The sequence below is a fragment of the Ahaetulla prasina genome, chromosome 12 (genome assembly GCF_028640845.1).
Source record: "Ahaetulla prasina isolate Xishuangbanna chromosome 12, ASM2864084v1, whole genome shotgun sequence".
Lineage (NCBI taxonomy): Eukaryota > Metazoa > Chordata > Lepidosauria > Squamata > Colubridae > Ahaetulla > Ahaetulla prasina.
Window position 1 is genome coordinate 3,289,603 of NC_080550.1, and position 27,192 is coordinate 3,316,794.

Sequence of the window (27,192 nt, forward strand, 5' to 3'; positions counted from 1 at the left end):
TAGAGATTTTAAACATTGGCTGCAAATTTCCAGCTTTGTGAGGTATCAACAAAGCGGACTGTTAATGTGTGATTCCAGGCACTTTTTTAAAAAAAAATCCTAATTGAACCCCAAGATCGCAATACCCCATTGACCCAACCCCAAAAGACACCAAGGGAGACTTTATTAACAAGTGTCTTTATTACATCTTTAAATAAATAAAAGGCAGGCAACTCCTCAATTTTGGGGCCTGTTTTGAAGGGAAGGGGAGAGAGAATGGTCAGATGACTTAGATGGAATCCAGGCGGCTGGTGATCGGAAAACCGGATCTGGACTGTGATAAGAGTTGGGGACCTTCCGAGATTAGAAGAGACTCAAATTACTCCCAAGGGATTTGCAGAATCTGACATTAACCTTTGAACCCAACTGGAAGGCAGGGTTCCAACGATTCATGACCCGATGAGCGGATTCCGCTTGGTTGTGAGGCTACATGGGCAGAACCTTCCAAGTCTGGAAATAAAGGTCTTCTGCCATCACCTTTACATACTGAGAAACTAGGGAAGGTGTCTTCTGAACGTCTTTTTCCCAATCCGTTATGCAGCTGAGGGCTACTCGGTCTCTTTATTTGACCCTTCCTTTGGCCCTGTGCCCCATGGTCTTGGCCCTCGCGCCGTTGACCCAAGGCGTGTCCCGTTCGTTCAGACCATTTCCAGTGGTCTGTGATCTGCTTTCGACCTGCAGCAATATTTCTCGCACACTTTTACCACTTCTGAGAGGATGAAGACTGAAGACGATAGGGCCGTGAGGAACAACAGGTCTGTCAAGAGAAGGAAACGAAAGGGTTACTAATAACGGAGAGCAAAAAAACCCACCAAGGGTTAGGGTTAGAGTTAGAAGTTGGCAACCGAGAATCAATTCAACTTCCATTGAAACTGCATTTTGGAGTGCTCTTAACTGTTTCTTAGAGTTGATGGCAGCCATAAGGACGCTGGCACGAAAATAAACAGGATAATGTGTCCCCTCAACCTCGTCATTTTCATGGTTCACGTTTTTTGAAGGTTGCCATTGAAGATTGTCGAAAAGAGGTGCAATTTTGAAAACGAACTCCTCCTCTTCTGTTCCCAGTGCTTAGAAGTTGAATTTCGCAGACTGTGTCATTAGGGTCCCAATGATCTATATCAGGGGTCTCCAACCTTGGCAACTTTAAGACTTGTGGACTTCAACTCCCAGAATTCCTCAAACAGATTTGCTGGCTGAGGAACTCTGGGAGTTGAAGTCCACAAGTCTTAAAGTTGCCGAGGTTGGAGACCCCTGATCTATAATATAACCGAGAGCTTAAAATCTTTTTATTCGGAAAGATTGAAATTCCTCCTTCGAAAGGGTAGCTCTGGGACTTACCCAACGCTTGTAAATTTTCTGTCTGGAAGATCTTTTGCAGGGGAGGGATGTAAATGACAGCCATTTGACCCAAAATAGATCCTAGCACCGAATATAAGAACATGCGGTTTCGGAAAAGACCGATTTCCAGTATCAGTTTTGTCTGGAGGAGAAAAAGAAAGATCAGATCATTCCATAAGTCATTTGGTCTTTTTTTTTTCCTTCTGTGAACCCAGCCTTTTTTTTCCTTCAAAATAGTTTTTTTTAAAAAAGCAAATCAGATGATTAATGAAATCAGGTATTCGCTAGATCAATGCAACGTTAAGGTAGATATTTTTAAAGCAGGGGCTTTTCTTACTCTTGTTGGCATCAATAAGGAAGTTCAAAGAGCGAATTTTGAGTGAATTTAGTATGTCTCCTGCAAGTGCCAATTTGCTGTTTTGTTTTTAGAAGGGGGGAGAAAAACCCCCTTCAAATACCTTAAATGCACAGACATATTTAATGTGCATAGCCTGAGTCACATATCCTAATAAACCAGAATCTGCTTGGTTTACTTCATAATACAAAGCTAAGCATGCTTGTTTAACCACAGTTTATGGCTTAGTACTATATAGGGCTGCAATAAATCATGGTTTACTTAGCATCCGGGATAAAGCAAACCATGACTTACTGTGATGCATGAAATTAGCCTTTAACTATTTTTTACTGAGACAAAATAAAATTAGCAGTTCCCTGTTTCAAATTCTTTCAACAATGCGTTTGCTCTTTGTTGAGGGTAGCAAGGTATGAAATCACCCTATACTGCTAAATTGTTCTTGCTTTGATTTTAAAGTATGGCCCTACACTCCGTATCTTGTCTTGAATGCTCCTGTCCAGGTGGACCAACGCTTTGCTACAGATTCACCCCAAGGGTTTTATTTCATGCCCAGAAATCTTCTACCTCAAATGACTGGAGAAACGCTAAAACAGGAGACAATTGGGTTTATTAAAAGAAACAGCACTCTCTCTGCCTCTCTCTCTGTAAATAATACACCTTTCCTACTTTTCCAATCGGCAACCTTCAGTTTACCGAAAACAGGGTTATAACCGTTGTGCCGTAATAGCATAATAGCATTCCTAGCAAGAACAATCCTAGAAAGATGTTGAAGACTTGACAGGCGAATTTAAAAAAATAAAATACGGAATTCTTACTTTAAAGCTGGTGGTTGCGCTTGCACAAATATGTATTTTGATGCTGTAACTGTATAGATAATTGTTCAATTTAAGCTTATATGTATGTGTATCTACACTCATGCACACTTGTATGCGTTGTATACATTCACACACACACGGTATTTTAGGTTCCGTAAGACTTAGCCACAGGAAAGGAAGCAATTGACTGTTATTTTCAGTGGGAATGTAGCAATAGCAATAGCCTTTAGACTTATATACCACTTCACAGGGCTTTTACAGCCCTCTCTGAGCAGTTCACAGAGTCGGTCTATTGCCCCCAACAATCTGGGTTGCTCATTTTACCCACCTCGGAAGGATGGAAGGCTGAGTCGACCTTGAGCCTGGTGAGATTTGATCTGCTGAACTGCAGCTAGCAGTCAGCTGAAGTAGCCTGCAGTGCTGCACTCTTAACCACTGCGCCACCTCGGCTCTATGTAGTATGTAGTAGTTTTCTGTCTGGATTGAATATTTTGCACACGGACTATTGCCAAAGTATTTCAGTTTCGACAGGATTTTCGTAATAGCATTAGCACTTAGACTTATATACTGCTTCATAGTGCTTTACAGCTCTCTTTAAGTCACCCTCTTGCTTCCAACAATCTGGGTCCTCATTTTACCAACCTCGGAAGGATAGAAGGCTGAGTCAACCTCGAGCCGGTCAGGATCGAACTGCCGAACTGCTGGCAGTCGGCATTCAGCGGAACTGGCCTGCAATTCTGCATTCTAACCACTGCGCCACCGGGGCTTAGCTAAGAGAAGAGCAACTTAAGGGGCCAGCGCAGTTCCTCCCAGCTTCTCTCCCCAAGGAAAACAAAAATTAAGCTGGCTCTTGTTAAAATGTTGTGCATGTTCCTAGTTTGCAAAGCCTTTTCTTTCTCAATGGACTCCGCTGAATTAGCTTCCCCTCTCACCTGAGAACGACAGGTCAGGGCGTTGAAGAGGTCAAAGAAAACAAAGCAAGTGAAAGTCATTGTTGTCGTCCTGGGCGTTATGCCACTTTCCGGAATCTGGAAAGGCAAGGTGATAAAATGTCTTTGTAAAAGAGGAGGAGGAAGAGGAGAAAACGTGGGTGTCAGCGTAAATACCGAAGCTCCTCCCACCTCACAATGAACCTTTTGTTGGTAAAGTCACAATCACCTTGAAAATGGGTTGCCCTTCTTTTGTGAGAAAGATTTAGAAGGAAGGCAGTAGTGCCAAGGCATATAAATATCACGGGCATAAATCCGTACCTGCTGACAGGCGAGCCACCGGAAGATTGATCAAAGCCTAATGCAAAAAAATAACAATAAAATGTGCCCAATTTTGCCACTCTGGCAATTTCCACCTTCAAAAAGCGCCAACGGTGCTTTTTTTTAAATTTTTTAAAGGCAACTGGACTTAATTTGTTTTTTTCTCTTGAAGACGTTTCGCTTCTCATCCAAGAAGCATCTTCAGTTCTGACTGTATGGTGGTGAATGGAAGGATTTCTATTCTTTGCAGTCCTCTGGTCGTTAGCACTCCCTCTGAGAGTCACTGAGGTTTATCTGCGCCCTCAGGGTCACCTGAAGTGTGCAATCGGACAGGGAGCCTATTTGGAACTGCTGAAACGTCTTCCAGGAAATCCCAAAGATGCTTTTTCCAAAGGCAACTGGACTGTCTTGGTTTCTCCTTGAAGACATTTCGCTTCTCATCCAGGAGGCTTCTTCAGTTCTGAATACGCTTGGGTGAGAACCGTTTGCTTCTCATCCAAAAGGCTTCTTCAGTTCTGAAGAAGCTTCTTGGATGAGAAGTGAGACGTCTTCAAGAGAAAAAAAAACCCCAAGAAAGTGGGGTTTTTTTGGGGGAAAAAACAGCTTTGGGATAACCCTGCTCTGGATGACTGAGAATCTCTATAGACGCCTGCAAAAAACGTAAATCTCTTTTATCGAGAAAGGCTGCTGAAAACAGAAATTGTGTGTCTTCAAAAAAGAACCTTTGGTCTGGAGTTTCAAATTCAACTAATTTGAACATCCTCATCCTGAATGTAAATCCAGAGCAAGGAGCGAAGGCTTTTTCTTTTTGTATTAAAGGAGGAAAAAAAATTCACGTTAACGAAATGTGCTTCTGAAGGAAAGTACAGGAACGGTGTCCAAAAAAGAGTGATGGTCTTAACGATGATCTATTACGATCTCACCTCCTTCCAAAAGACGTAGATGGTCCCCATGATGATAACAGTTGCCGAAAGGATAATTTTTAGAATCAGGGACTTGCTGAGAATTGTATCTGTGGTGTTTCTTGGTGGCTTCTTGATAGCATCTTTGTCTACTGGCTCAACACCCAAACTGTTTCCGGTCCCAGGATGATGATAATAATAATAATAAAGAAGACATTAGTTTACAAACACAGACTAACCGGTTATTTATATTTACTATGGAAATTGCCAGGGATAGATTTTGAATCTCTAAGGCATGCTGGACTACACCGGACCAAATATGGTCAGTGCTAAACTTGGACAGCAAGTAGAGATACTGAAATACTAGTTAGGAAGAAAATAAGTTATCTTAATCATGGGATCCTTGGTGCTCTGTGAGCTTGGTGTTTTTTTTGCAGAGGTTTCATGACCAAACTAGGTAATATCATCAGTCCTAGCATACTTGCAGCACTGATGATGTTACCTAGTTGGGTCATGAAATGTTTGCAAGAAAACCACCAAGCACAGAAAGCACCAAGGACCCACAATTCAATCTTCAGCTACAAATATTCTCTTCACTTTGTATCATCTGAATCCTTGGGGAAAAAGGGATGAAATGAGAGATTTGCGAATAGTTCTAGAAACTCTCAGTTCAAGAGAACTGATTGTTGTACAAATACTGAGCGCATATATTTAACAACAACAACAACAACAACAACAACAGAGTTGGAAGGGACCTTGGAGGTCTTCTAGTCCAACCCCCTCCCCAGGCATTTGTCTTTGGTATATTTGTAGCTTGGTGAAAGGATGGGGATCGGCCAGCTTTCCCTCAAAATCACTTTTCGTATCCAATTTCAAACAAGGATTTTCAACTTCTATTTTAATTGTATATTAAAATACCGCTGATGCTGTGGCTCAGTGGCTAAGACGCTGAGCTTGTCGACTGAAAAGTCGACAGTTCAGCAGTTCGAACCCCTAGTGCCGCGTAATGGGGTGAGCTCCCGTTACTTGTCCCAGCTTGTGCCAATCTAGCAGTTCGAAAGCAGGTAAAAAAGGCAAGTAGAAAAATAGGGACCACCTTTGGTGGGAAAGGAACAGCGTTCTGTGCGCCTTTGGCCTTGAGTCATGCCGGCCACATGACCACGGAAACGTCTTTGGACAGCACTGGCTCTTCGGCTTTGAAACGGAGATGAGCACTGCCCCCTAGAGTCGGGAACGACTAGCACGTATGTGCGAGGGGAACCTTTACCTTTAAGACTTTATGGAAGAAGCAGAAAGCAATCAGATCTGGATTTCGGGATGGGAAGATCCTCACCTTTGAGCTGGCGGGCCATCCATGATGATATTGATCCATAAGATCTGCATAGCGTTGAGTGGATTTGGCAAATTGAATATGGTGGACAGAGCTATTAAACTTAGAGCGGAGATGCTCCTAAAAGGAAGAAAAGCAGGAGACAAAGTTTAACCAACGTTCTCCACCCTCTTTGGAAAAAAAGAACAGCCTTGATTCTATTTCTTGAGATCCAGTCATGACTTACGTGCTGAGTTGAAATCGAACGAAGTTCTTAATGTTGTAAAATATGCCCTTCCCTTCTTCTATGGCGTGTCTGTTGGGAAGAAAACACAACTTCCATACTTGGATCTAAAAAGTTAAGCTCGGAAAGAACATCATCCAGGGTTTTTTTTTTTTTTTGGTAAACCATTTTTATTTATTGTATTTTTCAGACTATAAGACACACCGATGTATAAGATACATCAAGATTTTGAAGAGGTCAGTAAGAAGAAAAAGGGTTTTGCCCTCCACAGCCCCCAGGAGCACTCTGCAGGCCTCCTGAGCCCTCTGCGCACCCTGTTTTTGCGAAAAAAGAGCCCATTTTTCGCAAAAATGGGATGAGCGGGGCAGGGCTTCGGGAGGCCAAAAATGGCTGTATTCATTGTATAAGACGCACCAACATTTCCACCCTCTTTTGGGGGGGGGGAAGTGCCGTCTTTTACTCGGAAAAATACGGTATATATTTATTTTAACAGAAATAACCCTGAAGTCATTTCACACACTGTTTTGAGGTTCATCCCAAAAGTGATTTTTCAAGATGCAACTGGACTTTCCATTTTTTTTCCTTCGAAGACATTTCGCTTCTCATCCGAGAAGCTTCTTCAGCTCTGACCACCATCCGGTCAGAGCTGAAGAAGCTTCTTGGATGAGAAGCAAAACGTCTTCAAGGAAAAACCAAGAAAGTCCACTTGCCTCTTGAAAAAAGCACTTTCAGGACCTGGATGATGGAGAATCTCCATAGACACGTTCTGATGTTCGTTACTGCCTCGGTTTTATTACCGTTGCCCAGGAACCAGTGGGAACTTTTAATATTGGCAGTTGGCCTCCCAGAATTTCATTTTTTCCTCCCAATTCTACCCTCTTCATTTTCAGTGGAAGAAGTGGGCATGAATGTACACTCAGGAGTGCTCAATGGGCTGTGTGGTAACATCAATGAGCCATGATGGCGCAGTGGTTAGAGTGCAGTACTGCAGGCTACTTCTGCTGACTGCCGGCTGCCTGCAATTTGGCAGTTTGAATCTCACCAGGCTCAAGGTTGACTCAGCCTTCCATCCTTCCAAGGTGGGTAAAATGAGGAGCCAGATTGTTGGGGGCAAGAGGCCGACTCTGTAAACTGCTTAGAGAGGGCTGGAAAACACTGTGAAGCAGTATATAAGTCTAAATGCTATTGCCCTTCCTTCCTTCCTTCCTTCCTTGTTAGCGCAATGGTAAGAATGCCATATTGCAAGCTAGCTCTGCCCACTGGCAGGAGTTCAATCCTGGCTGGCTCAGATGTTGACTCAGCCTTCCATCATTCTGAGGTGGGTAAAATGAGGACCCAGATTGTTGGGTGCAATAGGCTGACTCCGTAAACTGCTTAGGGAGGGCTGCAAAATACTATGAAGTGGTATATAAGTGCTATTGCTATTGCTATCAAAGGATTTAAGAAAGTTTATGCTTCAGAGAAACAGTTCCAGCATGAACCACTTACATGATGGCTGAGAAATTGTCATCCACAAGAATCATGTTTGCAGCCTCCTTGCTCACATCCGTGCCTGCCCGTCCCATCGCGATCCCAATATCGGCAGACTTCAAAGCCACGGCGTCGTTCACTCCATCCCCTGTCATTCCCACGATGGCCCCAGCTTTTTGCAAAGCCTACGGAAATTACAGATCAGTTTAAACCTCGGCGTTCACCGGGTTTGGGATTTCTTAGGTCGACAGAAGCTTTGACTTGGAAAAAAAAAGGAAGCTGATTTAAATTGCAGGTAGTCCTCGACTTACAATCACAATCGGCACTGGAACGTCTGCTAAGCAATGCAGTCATTAAGTAAGTCACGTCCGATTTTATGACCTTTGTTTTTTTGCTGTGCTCGTTAAACAAATCACATGAAGTCATAAAGGGAATCCACTTATCCCCATTGACTTTGTTTGGCAAGAGCCCCAGGGCAATCATGTGACCCCAGGACACTTCAATAGTTGTAAGTGTGAGGACCGGGTCATAAGTCACTTTTTTCAGTGCCATCATAACTTTTGAATGGTTGTTAAACAATGTTCGTAAGTTGAGGACATTTATCATCAAGAAAAGAGCTAAATGTTCAGAGTAGGGATCTTAGCAGGGGTGATCTGCTGGGGGTTCGGGAGAACCTCTAGCTAAGATTCTATGCAGTTCGGAGAATCCCCAAATCCCACTTCTGGCAGGCCCTGCCCACCCCTCCCCTCCTCTCCCCTCCCAGGAGTCCCCACGTGGCCTGTTTTGGATGCAGGTAAGTGCAGGGCACACACAGAGGCTTGGGGGGTGATGGTTTAAAACGGGCCTACCGGAAGTTCGGGAAGGCTGGAAACGGGCCCGGAGCCCAGGGAAGGCAAAAACACACACACACACACCCGCCATGGTGCGCGAGGCTGACTAGGCCACGCCCACCCAGCAACTAGGCAGAGAACCCCTTGCTAAAATTTTTGAAGCCCACCCCTGGATCTTAACTAAACCACGTTCATATTGATGCCTTAATCCCACATTAGCCAAATGGGTGTTTATATCCAGGTCTATTTAAATGATTATCTGATTGTCCCTTCATGATTGTCAGAAACTGGAACAAGGTGATTGTGGATTAGTTGTTGGGAGGTTTTTTTAAGCTAATTAACTCTGCTGTTTTTTAACCCACAAGAAGCCACAAGTCTCAAATCAACAACAAATAAAAGTTACTTGCACTTTGGTGCAGCCAACGGGCAAAGAAAACAGTAATAATTTGATTGAGTCCACAATATATTTTTACTAACAAGTTCAGTCTATTTTTCCCCCCCAGTTCGTTGTTAATTCATTACTTAAGGAAGCAGAACAGAGTTGGAAATTTTCTTTGCTCAATGAAAGGGCAACAATCTGGTTTTATTACTGCTAAAAGATGCAGTCTTAAATTCTGTAAGTGAACCAGTGATACAAAAAAAAAAAGATAAAATCCTACTTCGGAATTATTTCATTCTTCACTATCAGAATAGCTTACTCCTGATTGTCAGCATGGAAAGAATAGCTCATTAGTTTCAGAAGGAGTTGCAAAAAAACCAAAGACAACGAACCAATCTTAATTTTGCAGTCAGCCGTTAACTCGCACATTAAGGGGAGATGACCAAGAAACAGAATGATTGCAGGGAAGAGAAAAATTATGGCACTTTAGAGTCTAAAGTTAAAAAGTACCTTTATTATTTTAACTTTGTGTTTGGGGCTTGTTCGGAAGAAGATGGAAACCTGGAAGAGGAGAGGAAGAAGAGATGTACGTGAGACCATGGCTTTGTTTGAGAAGAGTTGCCCAACTTCACGTTCTTCCTGACTCCTTCAAGCCACCATTACATTTTGGACTTTTGAAGACAGCGTTGAGTCATCCATGTTTTCCAGTTCTTCCCCAGACATAGCGTTCATTTTCCCATTACAAAGACCAATGTTCTTCCCTGCAAGGAAAAAAATGCATTAAGCACAGAATGGTAGATTTAACTTTTTTAAACGTGTGCTCATTATAATTCAAAATGGGGTACTTTTTTAGTGTTTCATTTCAAAATTGGACCTCCTCTTGAGACTTTTCATGATGGGGCGTTCTGGACAGCTCTAGATTTTAGGGTTTTTTTGGGGGGGCGGTCTGTGATTCTCTGGCTCCATCTCTTGAGTGAAGGAACCCATAAACGATCTCAAGGAAGCCGCCAAGGATGTTGGCTTAGAGTCAGATTTAACTCCATTGGACTTCTTGGAAAGATGTATCCATACAACCTTCTTCAGAACTTCAGAGAAGGAACTCTGGAATAAAAACAAAGCTAGGACCCTGCAAAGTTCTAACTTTGGATAGATTCTCAAAAAAGGTTGCAGGACCATGACCATGACTTCCTTGGAGTTGGCAAGGGAGGAGAAAGAGATCTGCATTTTCTGAAATTATTAGCCTCTCCCTTAATGAAATCAGATCACGCAGATGACAAATGGTTGAAGATCTTTGACTTGTTAAACGAGCAGGGTAAAGCAATTTGTAATTAAGAAAATAGTGTTGTTGTGTGGGGATTTTTGCACTGTTGGGTTAGATTAGAGGGAAACAGCCTTGCTTTTTCCAACCCCGAACCTTTCAACCCAGCTTCATCTTTATCTAAGATGGAATCAAGACGTTCCCATTCTTCAAAATAATAATAATATCATGTCTTGCTTACCAATGGCCAAAGCTGTTTCAAAGGCATCTCCGGTTATCATTTTCACAGCTACACCTGAGCCATTGAGAACTTCAACGGCTTCTCTGACGCCTTCTCGTGGGGGATCAATGATTCCAACCAGACCCAGAAAGGTTAATCTGCCGAGTTCTGGGCCAGAAGCCAAGGCAAGCACTAAGATGAGAAAAGAGGACTGGAAATAAGGATGAATCATATTACTTTCCAGTTAAATTACTGGCGTGGAGTGGCCTCTGGAGAATTTAGAAAAACGCAGGTGGTGCAGAACATTGCAACTTGATTCTCTGCTATCAGGTCATGCTTGACCCATCTTAATTCGGTTGGGTTGGCTTCCAATTTGTTTATCCATCCAAAATAAAAAAAATACATTCTAGATTTTGGCCTTTGCCTATAAAATAAACTCTTCAGGACCAGGATATTTAAATTTTTATGAGAACCTTCCACTAATTTACAATGTTTGTAAGAGGTTTTTGGATTGTGGTCTTTCCCAGTTGCTTACACTCATCCTTTCATTGACCTTGATTGCACAATGGAACAGTCCTGGTTCATTTATTACTTTGAGGATGTTCCTTCCAGGACTGTCAACATCCGGTCAAGGAGACTTAAAAATGCAGGTTGTATTCCAATAATACCATGACATCTAGATACCACAATGACAACTCCAGAAGCAGAGAGTGCCCAACAACAACTTAACTAAACTTATTCCCTTCTGAATTTTTATCTTGGGGAGAAAACAGATCCATTTAGCGGGTTTTAAAAGTGGGTGTCGTATTATTTAATTTTCCATCATCCTAAATCAGGGGTCAGCAACACTGGGCTCTGGAGCCACATGTGGCTCTTTCATCCCTCTGCTGCGACTCCCTGTCGCTGGTCAGCTCCACAGTTGATAGAGTTCAGTTAGGACAGGTAGAGGAAAAAGGATGTCGTGCTAGGAGGAGACTCTTTGGTGAGGGAACCGACTTCCAGTCGGCAGAGGAAAAAGGACACTGTGCTAGGAGGAAACTCTATGGTGGGAGGACCAGACTTCCAGTCAGCTCCAGAATTGAATGGGGGCTTCCAGTTAGGACCTTTGTGGCTCTTTGAGTGTTTAAGGTTGCCGACCCCTGCCCTAAATGTATATTCAGGCAGTTCTCGACTTACGGCCACAACTGAAACCAGAGTTTCCATGGCTAAGAAAGGCAGTGGTTAAGTTGAGTCCCACTGGATTTTACCACTCTTTTTGCCACGGTTGTGAAGCGAATCAGTGCCGCTCTTAAGCGAATCACATGGTCATTGAATGAACTGACCGTCACTAGGTGACATCTGAAGACGTATTTTTGCTGTACGTCCTACTGAGATCATCCATGTCCTTAATCTTTGAGTCCCCCTTTGAGGAATGGCAAATGATCACTCCTTAGGGGCCTCTGGTGGCTCAACGGACTAATGCAGTCTGTTATTAACACAGCTGCTTGCAATTACTGCAAGTTCAAGCCCCACCAGGCCCAAGGTTGACTCAGCCTTCCATCCTTTATAAGGTAGGTAAAATGAGGACCCAGATTGTTGGGGGCAATAAAAAGTTGACTTTGTTAGAGGGTAGAGAGGGAGGTTGTGTAGAAAGGAAGTGGCAATCGGGCAGGCCTGAATCAGTTATAAATAAAAATTAATGATTAATGATGGATAATAGTTTGTACATAAATATGATGTTGGAAAATGGAAATAAAAATTATTCAAAAAAAAAAAAAGTTGACTTTGTATATAATATACAAATGGATGAAGACTATTGCTTAACACAGTGTAAGCTGCCCTGAGTCTTCGGAGAAGGGCGGGATATAAATTCAAATTAAAAAAAAAAGGGTAAAGCAATTTTAGCTGAGTGGACATGATAGCAGTCTTCCAATATTTGAGGGGCTGCCACAGAGAGGAGAGGGTCAAGCTATTGTCCAAAGCACCCGAAGGCCAGACAAGGAATAATGGATGGAAACTGAACAAGGAGAGATTCAACCTAGAAATAAGGAGGAATTTTCTGACAGTGAGAGCAATTAACCGATGGAACAGAAGTTGCCTTCAGAAGTTGTGGGAGCTTCATCACTGGAAGCTTACAAGAAGAGAATGGATTGCCATCTTTCAGAAATGGTGTAGGGTCTTCTGCTTGGGTGGGGAGGGGGTTGGACTAGATGACCTCCAAGGTCCCTTCTAACTCTGTTATTCTGTTATTCTGTTCTGTTAAGGTGCTGTTTTATCTCCCATTGTTGAAAGTAGCTAGGGCTGATTCATTTACTTAGTTCAAATGCTTCTAGGTTGCTTCACTCGTGACGCTAAACACACTTGCAGTAATATAAACAAAGTGTCAATGCTATAGTACAATCACCATATTAATTAAACAATAGCATATAAAACTTCCGATTATAACAATTCATAATCCGGTAATTGCAAACAAATTGTCAGGCTTAGCCCAGAACAACCCAGCCAAAGTTCAGTTCTTTATTTGTTTATGCACAGTAGACAGAATCTTGCCAGATTAAACTGTTACTATTCTCACCTTAAAGATTAAACTGTTACTATTCTCACCTTAAAGAGATATGCCTTTATAAGGATGAATGGCAGAGCCTGGGACCAAAGTCAAGAGAGGAATCAGCCTAGAGTGTCAACATTCCCACAAGCTTTCTAAATCCAACCCCTCTTAAATTCCATTAACCCTTATCTAGGTCAGAATAGTTCTGATCATTAACTGACTACATTCCTGTCACACATGGCTTGGGCAGTAAATCAGTTTAATTCGGTGGTGAAATCTGAACCGGTTTACTACCGGTTCGCTGGCTGTGCATGCGCGCTACAAGCCAAAAGGAGGCATGGGTAAGTAGAACAGCGTGGGGATCTTTGTTACCGGTTCTCTGAATCACCCACTGCCATCGCTACTGGATCAGCTGATCCGGTCCGAACTGGGAGCATTTCACCCCTGGTTTAATTGGAACTTAATGTGTGGCCTTGCTCTTTTGTGCCCGACAGTACCTCAGGAGATTATAGGGAGTAGCTATTCTAAACCTCTTCCTCTGACCCAGCTCTGGGCTATGGTACATCTTGTCTCACCCCTCTGCTTGAAATGTGTGTTCTGACCTGGGCCTCCCAAGAGCATGAAGCCGACTCCTCATCCCGATAAAACCTCTTTTATTTAGATTAAAGGGAATTCCGCTCCAGCAAAGTCCCAGGCAAACAGTCTTTCATGAGATTTCACAACTACAGACCTTTATCAGGCTTGGAGAGTGGCCGGGCCAATATCTTCCAAATGCCACGCTATAGCAGCAATTACTTGGCAAGAAGTCAGGAACAAATCTTCACTGCACCCTAATGAAATGAATTTATTGTCCCCTGCAAACTCCCCTCCCCTTTCACTTCTCGTTATTCCCTATGGGAGGGGCATGCGCACATCGGGAACAGGCTCCAGCTGTTCTTCTGCCCCACTGATATCCGACTCCGAAGGCAGCTGTAACTGTCAGATGGCCCTGGCCTCATCTCTGCCTCCAACACAGAGCCTTCCCCAGACTCCAGGATTGGCCCATGTTCCTCCCCAACCCCCTCACTGTCTGAGTCTGCCACCAGCTCCACTGGCTGGATGCGGGCCATAACAATGTCCTTCTTCCTTCCTTCTTAGGAAACCGTCACTTCACTATAGTCCATCACATCCATAGCGCCATTCGTAATCAAAATACCATGGCCATCCATCACCTCCACCGTTCACATTCCTGTCTCCAAATGCTCTTTGAAAGAGCTTTGGTGAGCACGGAGGGGTCTTTTCGATAATGCTGTCCTTAGTACGGAGGAGCTGTTTTCTTAGATGGCTAAAGACTTTGGTTTTGCTCAAGAACCTTCATTGGCTGAGTTTGGGATAAAATGAAACCCAGGCACGGACTGACCTCGTAAGCCAAGGGAACCCATGCGCTTTTCCTCTTGGGCGTAGGAAGCTTTTTGTTGGGGAGTCAAAGACAGAGCAATCCCTCCGTTGTTGAACATGGTGCAATGCTGCATCACTTCTTTAAAGGCCCCTTTCATGAAGTAGATGTCTTCTTGGTCCTGGAAAAGGAGAAGGTGGAAGATATCACAAGGAGAAGGTTTAGAACTGCGGACCTTTTTACATCCCGAATTAATTTGGTTCTTATTATATACACAACATCTTTAAAGCATGGCATGCTATACCATATTAAGAAAGGAAATATTTTCTTTCTCCAACTCAGCATGTGAAGTGAATCTTCATGCTAAGCTACATTGTAGTTTATTTGACGTGGTTTGAATCCCACAAGTATATAGGAAAACTGAGCACCGTGTTTGGAAAGCCCCGTTTTTGAGGCTTTTTTCGAGCCTTTTGAGGCTTTTTTGGAGGGCTATTTTTTTCAGAAAAAATGGCCTGAAAAAAGACTCAAAAACAGCCTGAAAAAAGGCTCCATTTTGGAAAAAAGTCTCAAAATCAGCCTGAAAAAAGGCTCCAAAATGGCCTGAAAAAAGCCTCAAAAACAGCCTGAAAAAAAGGCTCCAAAATTGCCTGAAAAAAGCCTCAAAATCAGCCTGAAAAAAAGGCTCCAAAATGGCCTGAAAAAAGTCTCAAAAACAGCCTGAAAAAAGTCTCAAAAACAGCCTGAAAAAAAGGCTCCAAAATGGCCTGAAAAAAGCCTCAAAAACAGCCTGAAAAAAAGGCTCCAAAATGGCCTGAAAAAAGACTCAAAATCAGCCTGAAAAAAAGGCTCCAAAATGGCCTGAAAAAAGTCTCAAAAACAGCCTGAAAAAAAGGCTCCAAAATGGCCTGAAAAAAGCCTCAAAAACAGCCTGAAAAAAAGGCTCCAAAATGGCCTGAAAAAAGACTCAAAATCAGCCTGAAAAAAGCCTCAAAAATGGGCTGAAAAAAGGCCCAAAAACGAGGCCAAAGACTTCTTTTCATTGATTTCCTCTTCTAAATTTAGGTGCGTCTTCTAATCAAGTGCGTCTTATAGGCCGAAAAATACGGTAAGTGACAACATGCCTTTAACTGGAATGGATTCCTACACGAATGATTTCTTCTTTTAATTTCCCAGCTTGGTCTGGAGACAGCTAAAACCCACACAGTTGCTTTCTTGTATATACCTGATTTTTCAAAGCGCATTTCACAGCCATCCATTTTTGCTCTGAGCTGAAGGGAATCTCTTTCGTTCGCTCGTAAGTATCGTTTATATCATCCAGGTCCATCTAACGCAGATAAGAGAAGGACAGAATGTCAACACAAATTCATTACTCACAGCGTTGGTCAAATAGATCAACACAAAATTGCATCAACACTCCTCCAGTCCAAAGCTGAATATTTTAGTGCCAAGTGTCTAATGCTGCTTTTGAACTTGGGATGTCAGGTTTTGGAAAAGGTTATCAATCCAGGGCTGTTTAGACTGAGTTTCCTTTTGAATGCTCACATTCCTTCTTCGCTTGCTTTATTGCAAACATACAAGCAGCCTGTGGACTCAATTAGGTCACCTTCCTGCCAGTGGATTCACCTCTGTTAATATCTTAAGGGCTGCCCCAAAGAAGAGGGAGTCAAGCTATTCTCCAAAGGCTTAGGACCGGGATATTTACGGGACCGCCTTCTGCTACCACTTTCCTCCCACCGTCCGGTGCGCTCCCACAGAGAGGGTCTCCTCGGGGTGCCGTCAGCCAAACAATGTCGGCTGGCGACCCCCAGGCGGAGAGCCTTCTCTGTGGGGGCACCTACCCTCTGGAATGAGCTTCCTCCAGGACTTCGTCAACTTCCTGACCTCCGGACCTTTCGCCGCGAGCTGAAGACGTATTTATTCTTCCACGCAGGACTGGCATAGAATGGGTTTTAATAGGATTTTAATTGGGGTTTTATGATGTTTGTATTTTATATTTAAATTATAGCTAAATTGAATAAGTTTTTTAATTCTGGTTTTATTGTGTTGTATGTGATTGTTATTTTATCTGGCTGTTAACCGCCCTGAGTCCTTCAGGAGAAGGGTGGTATAAAAATTAAAATATTATTATTATTATTATCTGAAGGCAGGATAAGAAGCCATGGGTGGAAACTAATCAAGAAGAGAAGCAACTTAGAACTAAGGAGAAATTTCCTGACAGTTAGAATAAGTGGAACAACTTGCCTGCAGAAGTTGTGAATGCTCCAACACTGGAAATTTTTAAGAAAATGTTGGATAGCCATTTGTCTGAAATGGTGTAGAGTTTCCTGCCTGGGCAGGGGGTTGGACTAGAAGACCTTTAAGGTCCCTTCCAACTCCGTTATTATGTTATATGCAGGCAACTGCTATCTTGATCAATTCACTTTTTAATCTCACAATCTTCAGAATGTTAAATAATTCTCTGCTATCTTGACGATCGCAGTACAGCAAGGGGCTACCTCGATGCATTTTCAGATTAAATAAAAACCAAATGAAATATAAAATTAATAAGTGTATGAATCACAGTGAAGGACCTTACCTTCATAGCCAAGGCAAGGAGGGCCCCTTCTGTGGGTTGCCCCATCACGGCTGCCTTCCTGATCACGGCATTGTTGGCGACACAACCAGCCTGCAAAAATTTAATTTCAGCTTTTATGGAATGCAGAAAGAAGTGAACGAATCACCTTTGGTACATCAGCTCTGGGTTCAATTTGATTCGAGGGCTAGCTCTCAAACTATGAGCCAGGTCTACAGCCTTGAGAGTTAACCTCCAATAAACATTTTGCGTGTCATGAAATTTTGTTTTACTTTAAATGAACTTCCTAAGAAAAGAACAACATTCCAATAGTCTGAAAATGCTCTATTTGCTTTTATCCTTCAAGGTGCTGTTATTAATAATACGGTAACAGGTTACTGGAATAACCTGTTATTTGAAATAACCAAATAATTTACCTCCACAAGTTTTCCCACTGATATGTTTGAAAATCCTTTGATGACTTCTTTCGAGGGTAAAAGGCACACACTTCCTTCTCTGTTATATCCAACTCCACTCACCTGGAAGAATATAAATCAGTAAGAAGGAATGTAAAGAAATACCCGAAGGAAGGAAGAGCCAACCATTTCTATCTACCGTACTTTTTTTGGGACTATAAGACGCACCTTAGTTTTTGGGGAGGAAAATAAGAAAAAAGCTGAGGTGAACTTTAGCAACAGGTTTGTTGGTTGTGAGCTCTGCACCTTGCTTTTTTTCCCAACCTCTGAAACCTCCATTTGAGAGGCTTTTTTCCAGCCTCTCAAACAGAGGTTTCAGAGGCTTTTTTCCCAGCCTCTCAAACAGAGGTTTCAGAGGCTTTTTTCCCAGCCTCTCAAACAGAGGTTTCAGAGGCTTTTTTTCCAGCCTCTCAAACAGGTTTCCGAGGTTTTTCCCCCCAGCTCTTAAACAGGTTTCAGAGGCTTTTTTTCCAGCCTCACTAGGCAGGGCTACATTTGGTGTATAAGACGCACCCAAATTTTTACCCTCTTTTGGGGGGGGGGGAAAGGTGCATCTTTTACTCCCAAAAATACGGTACATTACAAAGACAAAATCTCGATTAGAAGGCAATTCGCTCTTTTCAAAGAATTGGACAATGGGTATAGTCAAAAACCAAGGAAATTTGGGATGGAAACAAATAATTAAGAGTCCGTGAGGTAGGACAAGTATGAACCACATTTAAAGGGGAAAAAAAATCAAATCTAAGACATTAGATAAGAATGGCTAAGATTAAACCCATTAGTGCTGAGGAAACAGCTGGAGTACCTCTGCCTTAAATCCATCGGAGGTCACAAGCTGAGTCACGGCCATCTCGTTGTTGGTGAGAGTTCCAGTCTTATCAGAGCAAATCACATTGCAACAGCCTGAGAAGAAAGGATTTGTCCAAACTGGGTCTTACCTTAGTAAATTAGTAGCGCGGACTCTCCAAATACCAAAGGTTTAGTTGTCTAGCTTAACGGAAAGGAGGACTAGGGCAGCGGTTCTCAACCTGTGGGTCGCGACCCTGTTGGGGGTCGAATGACGATTTGCCAGGGGTCGCCTAAGACCATCGGAAATATGGGAAGTATACTTGCGAGTCGAAGAATTGCGCTCCAATGGTTGACTTCACAAGCCAGCTGCAGGCTCTTCAAATCGCTAGCCGAATTCGGCTTCAGGCGCGATGAATTAAAAAAGAGAGAAATCTTTGCTCTGATGTCTCCCTCTCAAGCCAGCTGCAATCACTCCCAATCGCTAGCCTAATCTGGCTTCAGGCGCGATAAACTTAATAGGGGAGGAGTCTCTGTTTTAATGCCTCCGTCCTCAAGGCAATCGCAAGCAGTTCAGATCACTAGCCAATATGGCTTCAGGCGCGATAAATTCAAAACGAAAATAATTTTACGGTTGGGGTCGCCGCATTGTGGGGAATTGTATTAAAGGGGTCACAGTACTATAAAGGTTGAGAACCACTGGACTAGGGGGTGACATGATAGCAGTGCTCCAAGATTTGAGGAGCTACCACAAAGAAGAGGGGGTTGACTTATTCTCAAAAGTACCCGAACAAACTTCGCTGACGGCCTCACCTATCCATACTATAACGTGTCTGCTCCCGTGAACTCCAGTCTGAATTCAAAAGACGTCAAGACCGAGGAGAGACTGACTTATACATTGAGTACCACGCTGACTGTATTAAAAGTAAGACCAACAGCCCACGTCTTGACAACCACCACCCCAACAACCAATACTAGGCATACACACCTCCTAACTTCGTCAAGATCCACCACTACAGGCCTTAAGTGCAAGCTACTTAACGCAAGAAGCCTCGCAAACAAAATGCCAGAATTCCTCCTCTTACTAAATACGGCTATATTCGACTTTATATTTGTCTGTGAGACGTGGCTGAATTCATGCCTCCCAGACTCCCATTACCGCAGTAAGACAGGGCAAGAAGCAATGGATGGAAAGTAATCTAGGAGAGAAGCAACTTAGAACTAAGGAGAAAATTCCTGACCTTGAGGACAATTAATCAGTGGAAAGGCTTACCTCCTGAAGTTGTGGATGCTGCAACCCTGGAGGTTTTTAAGAAGAGAATGGGCAACATTTGCCTGAAGCAAAGTCCTTGCTTGAACAGGGGATTATTTTATTATTTATTTATTATTTTATTTTGGACTAGAAGACCTCCAAAGTTCCTTCCAACTCTATTATTCTGTATTTTATTTGACCCAGTCTTTTCTGCCTTAGGGTGTCAATCTAGGTAACTTCAGGAGGTCCACCAGAAAAAAAATGGCCACTTCTCCTATCAGAGGCCATCTAAAAGATTTATCCTTTATGTCTGGCACCATTTAAAAACCACTAAGCCAGCAGCCATCAATTCCATCTTGTGCTAGAAAATGTTATTAATTTTATCTCCTTCATCTAACCTCCTCCAACGTGATACTGAAGGGCTATTATCTCCAGGAAGACTTATATCGTTTGCATTTTTCAGATTGCATGAACTGATAAAAGATACCTTCTCAGGAATAAATCACGAGGAGGAATCACTAATTTTTCTCTCTACCTGAAATTAATGTCCTCTGGTCAGAAGCACTCATTGTGTTGTCTATTTTCATTTGCTTCTTATAGTAGTTTTTCCCTCTGAAAATGTCTAACAGATGGCTATTCCAGGCTTTAAATATTAGATTTGTACCTTCCTAGAGATTTTTAAAATTACGTTCTCTCCAGCATTCTTGAAATACAGTGATAGTTCTTCAAATTGTGCCATCCAAACAGTTTTGGGGACTATAGAAAATGCTGCATTTAACCTCTTTCACTGCATTAGGAAGGAAGGAAGGAAAGGAAGGAAGGAAAGAAAGGGAAGGAAGGAAGGAAGGAAGCTCAAAAGAAAGTAGAAAAAGAAATTAAGGAAGGAGAAAGAAGCGTGCAATTTTTTAATACATGAGTACAGCAGAAAACTTTGAAGGAAGAAATTAAATCTGAACATTTCTCCTTTTTTCCCCAGATTATTTATTGGCATATCCATTTTTTGACCCTCCCTTTGCAAATGCAAGTCTCTGGAGGAATCTACTGCCAAGCTTTAAAAGTCTAGCATTTTTGCAAATGAAAAATTTGCTTGGTAAATATTTTACCAAGAAATATTTTAACGTATCCCACACAGAAATTTAAGCCAATCTGATAATCTGAAATGAATACAGGTTTCAAAAATAGCTACATGGAGTCTATTCGTAATGAGAACCCAGAAGATGAATGAGAAGCTTTAAAAATAAATATCAGCGCTCATGGAATCACCTTAATTGAAAGAATAGAAACTGTCATAGTTGAATTAATCTTGGCATTAGTAAATACAAATTATGGTATATTCCCTATTATTATCAGTCCCCCCCCCTTAACATGGAATGTTTCCAACTCACCTAGAGTTTCCACTATGGGCAACTTCTTTACGATGACTTGTTTCTTGGCCATTCTCAAGACACCCAATACTAGAGTCACCGTGACTACGATGGGCAGGCCTTCGGGGATGGCAGCCACCGCCAAGCTGCGCACACACAATCATTTACCACTGATGTTACACACCACTACCTCTTCCTGCAAGGAAGTATACCCAAGCATCAACTTGCTCCAAAACCCTCATTCTAGAGTACAGACAGAAGACTGGACTTTTACCAATGGATATGGGTAAATGATGCAGGAATGTAGAATTTTGTGGAATGTCTATTAGATTGTTAGGCCAAAGTTGACTTTTCGAGAAGACTTCTAGTACTACTGTCTTGACCTGATGTCTCTAGTGTCAGGGTTCCAAGTAACGCACCCATTGAAGTCAGAACTCCGAGGCAGGCCGGAATGGGACTTTTCGCCTCGAACTCTTAGCACTGCCTGTTTCTCCACCAGGGTTTCGCCTCCGTGTTATTACTAAAGTGACCAGATTTCAGCGATGGCAAAGTGGGACACCATTGACTGGGGGGGGGGGCGCTGCGCATGCGCGCTGAGTCTTGCCATCTGCCTGAAGGAGGAGAAGCGGCTGCTGCTTCTCCCCTCTTCCAGGCAGGCTCGGCTCGGCTCTCCTCTCGGCTCTTCTCTTCCTCTCGGGTGAAGTCAAGCGGCGTCTCTCCTCCCTCTCGCGCCCCCTTCTCCGCCACTCCCCCTTCTCCGCCTCCTCCTCTTGCATTGCCGCCTCCCATTTTCAGAAACAAAAAAAAATCGGGACTTTTTGGAATTGCCACGGGACGTGGGACAAATTATTAAAAAGCAGTACTGTCCTGCCAAAAGCGGGACGTCTGGTCACTATAGTTATTACGCCTCGGTACTTTGGGCCACGGGCTCTCCGTCCCAGTCCCTTCTCTGTTGCCCTTTCATCGCAGTACAATTCGCATCAGGTTTTTGGGTGCACAAGGCAGTTCAAAGCCAGCCAATCGGTGCAGGGGCTCGGGGGCTTTGGGAGTAGAGTGGGGGCATTTCTTTTTCTTTCTCTTTTTCTCTCCTCTTTCTTTTTCTTTCTCTCCACACCCCCGCTCTTCTCTTCCCGTTCAGTGTCAGGGAGGCAGGATTTTTTTTTGTTTACATTTATATCCCGCCCTTCTCCGAAGACTCAGGGCAGCTTACAGTGTATAAGGCAATAGTCTCATTCTATTTGTATATTTACAAAGTCAACTTATTGCCCCCCCAACAATCTGGGTCCTCATTTTACCTACCTTATAAAGGATGGAAGGCTGAGTCAACCTTGGACCTGGTGGGGCTTGAACCTGCAGTAATTGCAGGCAGCTGGTTTTAATAACAGGCTTCTTACAGCCTTGAGCCACCACGGCCCTTGATCAGGATCAGATATAGGGGAGCTTCCACCCCTTCCCTTCTGTCTCCTAACAAGCACCTGAGGCTGTTTAGCCTTGTCCTAGTCAATTCCTTCCCTTTTCTGGGGATTTTCCTCTACAGGCCCTCCCCCCCCATCTTTTGTGGCTGGATCCCTCCCCTGCGCTGCTCTCGGGAGGCTCCGAACTGACAAAGCCTGTCTCTGAACTGCAGCCCCCACTCTACTCCCAAAGCCCCCGAGCCCCTGCATCGATTGGCTGGCTTTGAACTCTCCTGTGCACCCAAAAGCCCGATGCGAATTGTACTGCGATGAACGGGCCATAGAGAAGGGACTGGGATGGAGAGGCCGTGGCCCAAAGTACCGAGGCATAATAATAACGTGGAGGCAAAACCCTGGTGGAGAAACAGGCAGCGCCAAGAGTTCGAGGTGAAAAGTCCTAGACCCGAGGCAGATAGATTCCTCAAAGAACAATTTATTTGGATACATCACATTGACACAACTGGGGAAAACCGATTCTGAAAGTTCCTGCTGTTTTCACCTGATTAAAACGGAAAGTTTTCCCCTTTCCCCAAGTCATCAGTCACATTGTCCAATAGAGGTGCTGGCCGGTTGCTTGGTTACTTTGCTCCTCCTCTCCCAGCCCCCTGTTGGAGTGACCTTGTTTCCCACAGGAAAACTTTTTGTTTTGACTGCAAAACCCCAGCTAACTATTTCCCCCCTCCCTGTCCCCTTTTCTGTCTTGTGGCAACCCTGAAGCCACAAAGATGGCCTCGGCCAGGTCCGCTTCAGGGTTGACATCTAGGGTGTTGGGAATTGTCATACAACATATCCAGATAGAAGAAATCTATCGCAATTTATCAAGGGTGAGAAGACTTCTGAGAACATCTGTTCTCTGCATTGGTCTTATATCAGAGGCTGGAGAGCACTGGAATTCCTTCACTGAGCAGAAAGTCCACCAGATATGTCCTCTTTTGACTCTATGAGAAAGTTTGCATATCATACGGATTCATAATGTAGTATATCGGGCTTTGACCTAACATGATGAGTGATCCCAACTGTTATGGGTTAACTGAAGTCAGAATCAAGTATTACAATTTTTAAAAACCAGTTATAGTTCAGCAAACCACGCCTCAGCATGATATGGCAACTCAGCTTTGGGTTCTTTAATAGTTCAACATGCTACGTCTACATGCAGAAGAAATCTCTCTCAAACTTACCTCACTCCAATGGTGAACATGTCAAGGAGATGTTTCCCCTGAAGCCAGCCAATCAGCATGAGTAAACCTTGAAGGACATAGACACCATCTTGTTTACTCCACGGCATCGCACACATCTGGCAGAGTAACTGAGGCCTTGCTCAAAAAATAGCTTATTTTTCTGATTGTACCCATAAACATAAGTTCCTGAAGAGGGGAATCAAGACCCCTCATTTCATGTAGACCCAACATCCTGATCATATCCAAGAATATGAGCATCTACAGAGGGGTATCAAGGTATTTGATGACAGCTAGAACAATTAATAAGTGGAACGACTTGCCTGCAGAAGTTGTGAATGCTCCAACACTGGAAATTTTTAAGAAAATGTTGGATAACCATCTGACTGAGATGGTGTAGGTTTTCCTGCCTGGGCAGGGGGTTGGATTAGAAGACCTCCAAGGTCCCTTCCAACTCCATCATCATCATCATCATCATCATCATCATCATCATCATCATCATCATTATTTCACGTTGACCACACTTCATGCTGACATTTCTCAACCTAAGCAGCTTAAAAGTTGTGTAGGCTTCAACTCTCAGAATTCCCCAGCCAACCTTGTTGAAGTCCACACATCTTCAGGTTGCTGAGGTTGAGAAACACCGATGAGGACAGTGGAAAACTGAAACAGCCAGTGGTGAAATCTGAACCGGTTTACTACCGGTTCGCTGGCTGCGCATGTGTGCTGCGGCCACGCATGCGCAGTGCGCACCACGTACCAAATGCAAGGTGTGTGCATGTGCAGTACACGCCTAAAGGAGGCATGGGCTAAGTAGAATAGTGGGGGGAGGGTGATTAGCTGTGGCGCACAATCTTTTTTTTTTTTACTTTTAAAAGCATTTTTTTACAATCTAGTCTGCCGAATAGGTTGAAAAAAAATGCTTTTAAAAGTTAAAAAAAAGGCTCTGAAGATCAGGCAGCTCAGCTGGGATCGTCAGAGACTTTTTTTTTACTTATTAAAAGCATTTTTTTACAATCTAGTCTGCCGAATAGGTTGAAAAAATGCTTTTAAAAGTAAAAAAAAAGGCTCTGAAGATCAGGCAGCTCAGCTGGGATCGTCAGAGACTCTTTTTTTACCTTTTAAAAGCATTTTTTTACAATCTAGTCTGCCAAATAGGTTGAAAAAAATGCTTTTAAAAGTTTTTAAAAAGGCTCTGAAGATCAGGCAGCTCAGCTGGGATCGTCAGAGACTTTTTTTTAACCTTTTAAAAGCATTTTTTTACAATCTAGTCTGCCGAATAGGTTGAAAAAAAATGCTTTTAAAAGTAAAAAAAAAAGGCTCTGAAGATCAGGCAGCTCAGCTGGGATTGTCAGAGACTTTTTTTTTACCTTTTAAAAGCATTTTTTAAAAGAAACAGCAAGCTTGGAAGCGGGTGACCAGGCATTGGGTGGGCATGGTGGGGGGAGGAGAGAAGGATTTTTGCTATCGGTTCTTCAAACCACCCGCCGCCATCACTATTGGATCGGCTGATCCGGTCCAAATTGGGAGCATTTCACCACTGGAAACAGCCCATATGCTCTTTGGTCTCTAAAATTTTTTGGGAAAAAAAGTGTAACTCACCAATGATCCCAAAGGAAGCTATAGTAAGTTGTTTTCCCAATTTATCCATGTTTCTCTGCAAAGGTGTCTTTGGAGTCTTGAAGCATTAGACCAGAAGGAAGGAAGAAATGGAGGGGGAAGGACAAAAGACATGAAAGAAATCTGTCAAACCGACTGGCCACATAATAATACAATAATCTCAGCATCTGCACTGGCTACCAGTCAGCTTCCAAGTGTGACTCCAAGTGTTATTTGTCATTTCTACATTTGAGAACTTGGTTTTGGTTTTGAGTTGAGAACGACATGCTCAGAGTCCGTTTACCCTAACCCTAACTCTTACCTCTTCCTCTTGCATCATTTTGAAGACTTCCCCAAACTGTGAGTTTTCACCAGTTCCAATAACAATCCCCTGTGGAATAAAAAAGAGGTTAGAAAATGGTATATCCAAAACTGACTTTTTGCTTACATTCTGAAATCCACAGTCCAAAGTTGCAGACACTTTTCTGACATAATGTAGGGAATTTCTTATACCTTATTCTCCCCAGCCCCTTCTATACTTCTAAAATATTTTGGGGGGACAACTATGTAAGTTCTGCAACAACGATAAATGCAATTTTAAGGTCTTTTTATTGCGCTAAAAGCTTTAGATCAGGACTACTGAGCTGGGAAAGGAGCCTCTCACTTTTTCTATTTCAAAATTAAATAGTCTTCTCCCTCCAAGTTTTCCCCTTCATATTAACTGTGGCATATTTTTCACATAGTAGTTGACAGTTGTAGGGACAATGAAAACATGATTATCCATGGTTTTGTGAATATAGTTTATTTAATACACCCAATATGCTGGATTCACGCAACCTGCTGAGCCATAAGCTAACTGCATAGGCCAGTTTTGCACCTCAAGCTAACTAAAATATGGTTGGCTGGCTTATGATTCAGTGTTGTGCAAACACAGCCTATACATCTTAAGGGAGATTTTCTTGAGATGCAGGCTAGAATCCAAAAGTCCAGGAGGAGCTATGATGCAGGTTCAGAGAAGAAACCTAGATTCAGAAGTGGAAGAACCAAGAATATGGAGGCATATCATTGCTCAAAAAGGAGTTTTTCTTAACAGATCTATTCTTGTATTTCTTCGTGCTCAAGGGGGATACATTGTGGATAGACAGAAGCTGGTTTTATATTTCAGAAGCTGCCACTATGCAATTCCATGGTTCCCCACTTGGGAGAGCTAGCCACCAGCCCAACATCTAATGAAAAATATCCATTTTGGACCACAGAGTGGTCCATTCCTAGTGAATCCAATCTCTTCGAGTTCTATAGATCAGGGGTCTCCAACCTTGGCCACTTTAAGACTTGTGGACTTCAACTCCAAGAATTCCTGGGAGTTGAAGTCCACAAGTCTTAAAGTGGCCAAGGTTGGAGACCTCTGCTATAGATTTAGTTCTGGCTGATTTAGTCAGGCTTCGTTATGAGAAGGAAGAAAGACCATCTCTTCATCATGTGTAGGTCCTACAGCTGATAGAAGGATGAATCAGAAAGGAAAGGACCAAGCCCAGAGGATGAAGCCATGTAGCATCCTCGACAGACAACTATTTTGGAGGGTCCTCTCAGGGCCTGGAAAAGCTGGAGCTACCCTTTGTCTACACTGTCCAGAAACAGGTCCATGATCTTAAAACAAGAAAAGATCATGTTCCCACCCTTCAGAGTAGCAAACATCTCAGAAGCCAGAGACAGGTGAAAGATCAACATTCCCAAGAGCAAGAGGGAGCCTAGCCACGTTAGAGAAGAATGATTGCCATGAAAGAATGCTCAACTTGTTCTACAGCTCTCTTGGTTCAAGATATGAAGAACTGATTCAGATTGCAGAGCCTCCAAACAGACGTCATCACTCCGACCTCTCAAAAGCTAGATGGAATGATGAAGCTAGGATTCATGTCCAGCACTGAAGATCTTCAAACAGTTCCTAGCACACACCAAACTTAAAACACACGCCAACTCTCTTTGTTATGCGGCGGGCGGAGAGCCACTCACTTTAGCCTTGCCGTATCTCACAAGAGTTCCCATGAAGACCACGTTGGTGAGAGTCATGATGTCTCCCGAAGAGGCTAAGATGCCATCGTTCTTACTACAAGGTTCCACTTCACCAGTCAAGCTGGACTCATCCACCAGGAGATCTATCACCTTCAAAGAAAATCAGATGAGTGCATTTGATCACTGCATCGTTGGAGTCCACGCTGCTCTTTTG

General features: G+C 43.0%; 1 protein-coding gene across 1 annotated transcript in view; it reads right to left on the reverse strand.

Annotated features, from left to right (window-relative positions):
• Positions 1 to 167: 167 nt before the first annotated feature.
• Positions 168 to 27,192, reverse strand: part of ATP2C2 (ATPase secretory pathway Ca2+ transporting 2) — a 37,938-nt gene continuing 10,913 nt past the window's right edge. Inside the window, exons 8-27 of the mRNA XM_058155296.1 lie at positions 26,979 to 27,128; positions 25,291 to 25,359; positions 24,972 to 25,047; positions 23,373 to 23,439; positions 20,762 to 20,886; positions 18,144 to 18,241; positions 17,300 to 17,401; positions 16,887 to 16,976; positions 15,534 to 15,635; positions 14,336 to 14,492; positions 10,431 to 10,601; positions 9,595 to 9,692; positions 9,442 to 9,492; positions 7,741 to 7,907; positions 6,256 to 6,324; positions 6,033 to 6,149; positions 4,721 to 4,868; positions 3,480 to 3,575; positions 1,378 to 1,519; positions 168 to 796 (exon numbers count right to left, since the gene is read on the reverse strand). Of these exons, the coding sequence (XP_058011279.1) occupies positions 678 to 796; positions 1,378 to 1,519; positions 3,480 to 3,575; positions 4,721 to 4,868; positions 6,033 to 6,149; positions 6,256 to 6,324; positions 7,741 to 7,907; positions 9,442 to 9,492; positions 9,595 to 9,692; positions 10,431 to 10,601; positions 14,336 to 14,492; positions 15,534 to 15,635; positions 16,887 to 16,976; positions 17,300 to 17,401; positions 18,144 to 18,241; positions 20,762 to 20,886; positions 23,373 to 23,439; positions 24,972 to 25,047; positions 25,291 to 25,359; positions 26,979 to 27,128 (2,214 nt within the window). The 3' untranslated portion in view covers positions 168 to 677. The remainder of the gene's footprint in view (positions 797 to 1,377; positions 1,520 to 3,479; positions 3,576 to 4,720; positions 4,869 to 6,032; positions 6,150 to 6,255; positions 6,325 to 7,740; positions 7,908 to 9,441; positions 9,493 to 9,594; positions 9,693 to 10,430; positions 10,602 to 14,335; positions 14,493 to 15,533; positions 15,636 to 16,886; positions 16,977 to 17,299; positions 17,402 to 18,143; positions 18,242 to 20,761; positions 20,887 to 23,372; positions 23,440 to 24,971; positions 25,048 to 25,290; positions 25,360 to 26,978; positions 27,129 to 27,192) is intronic.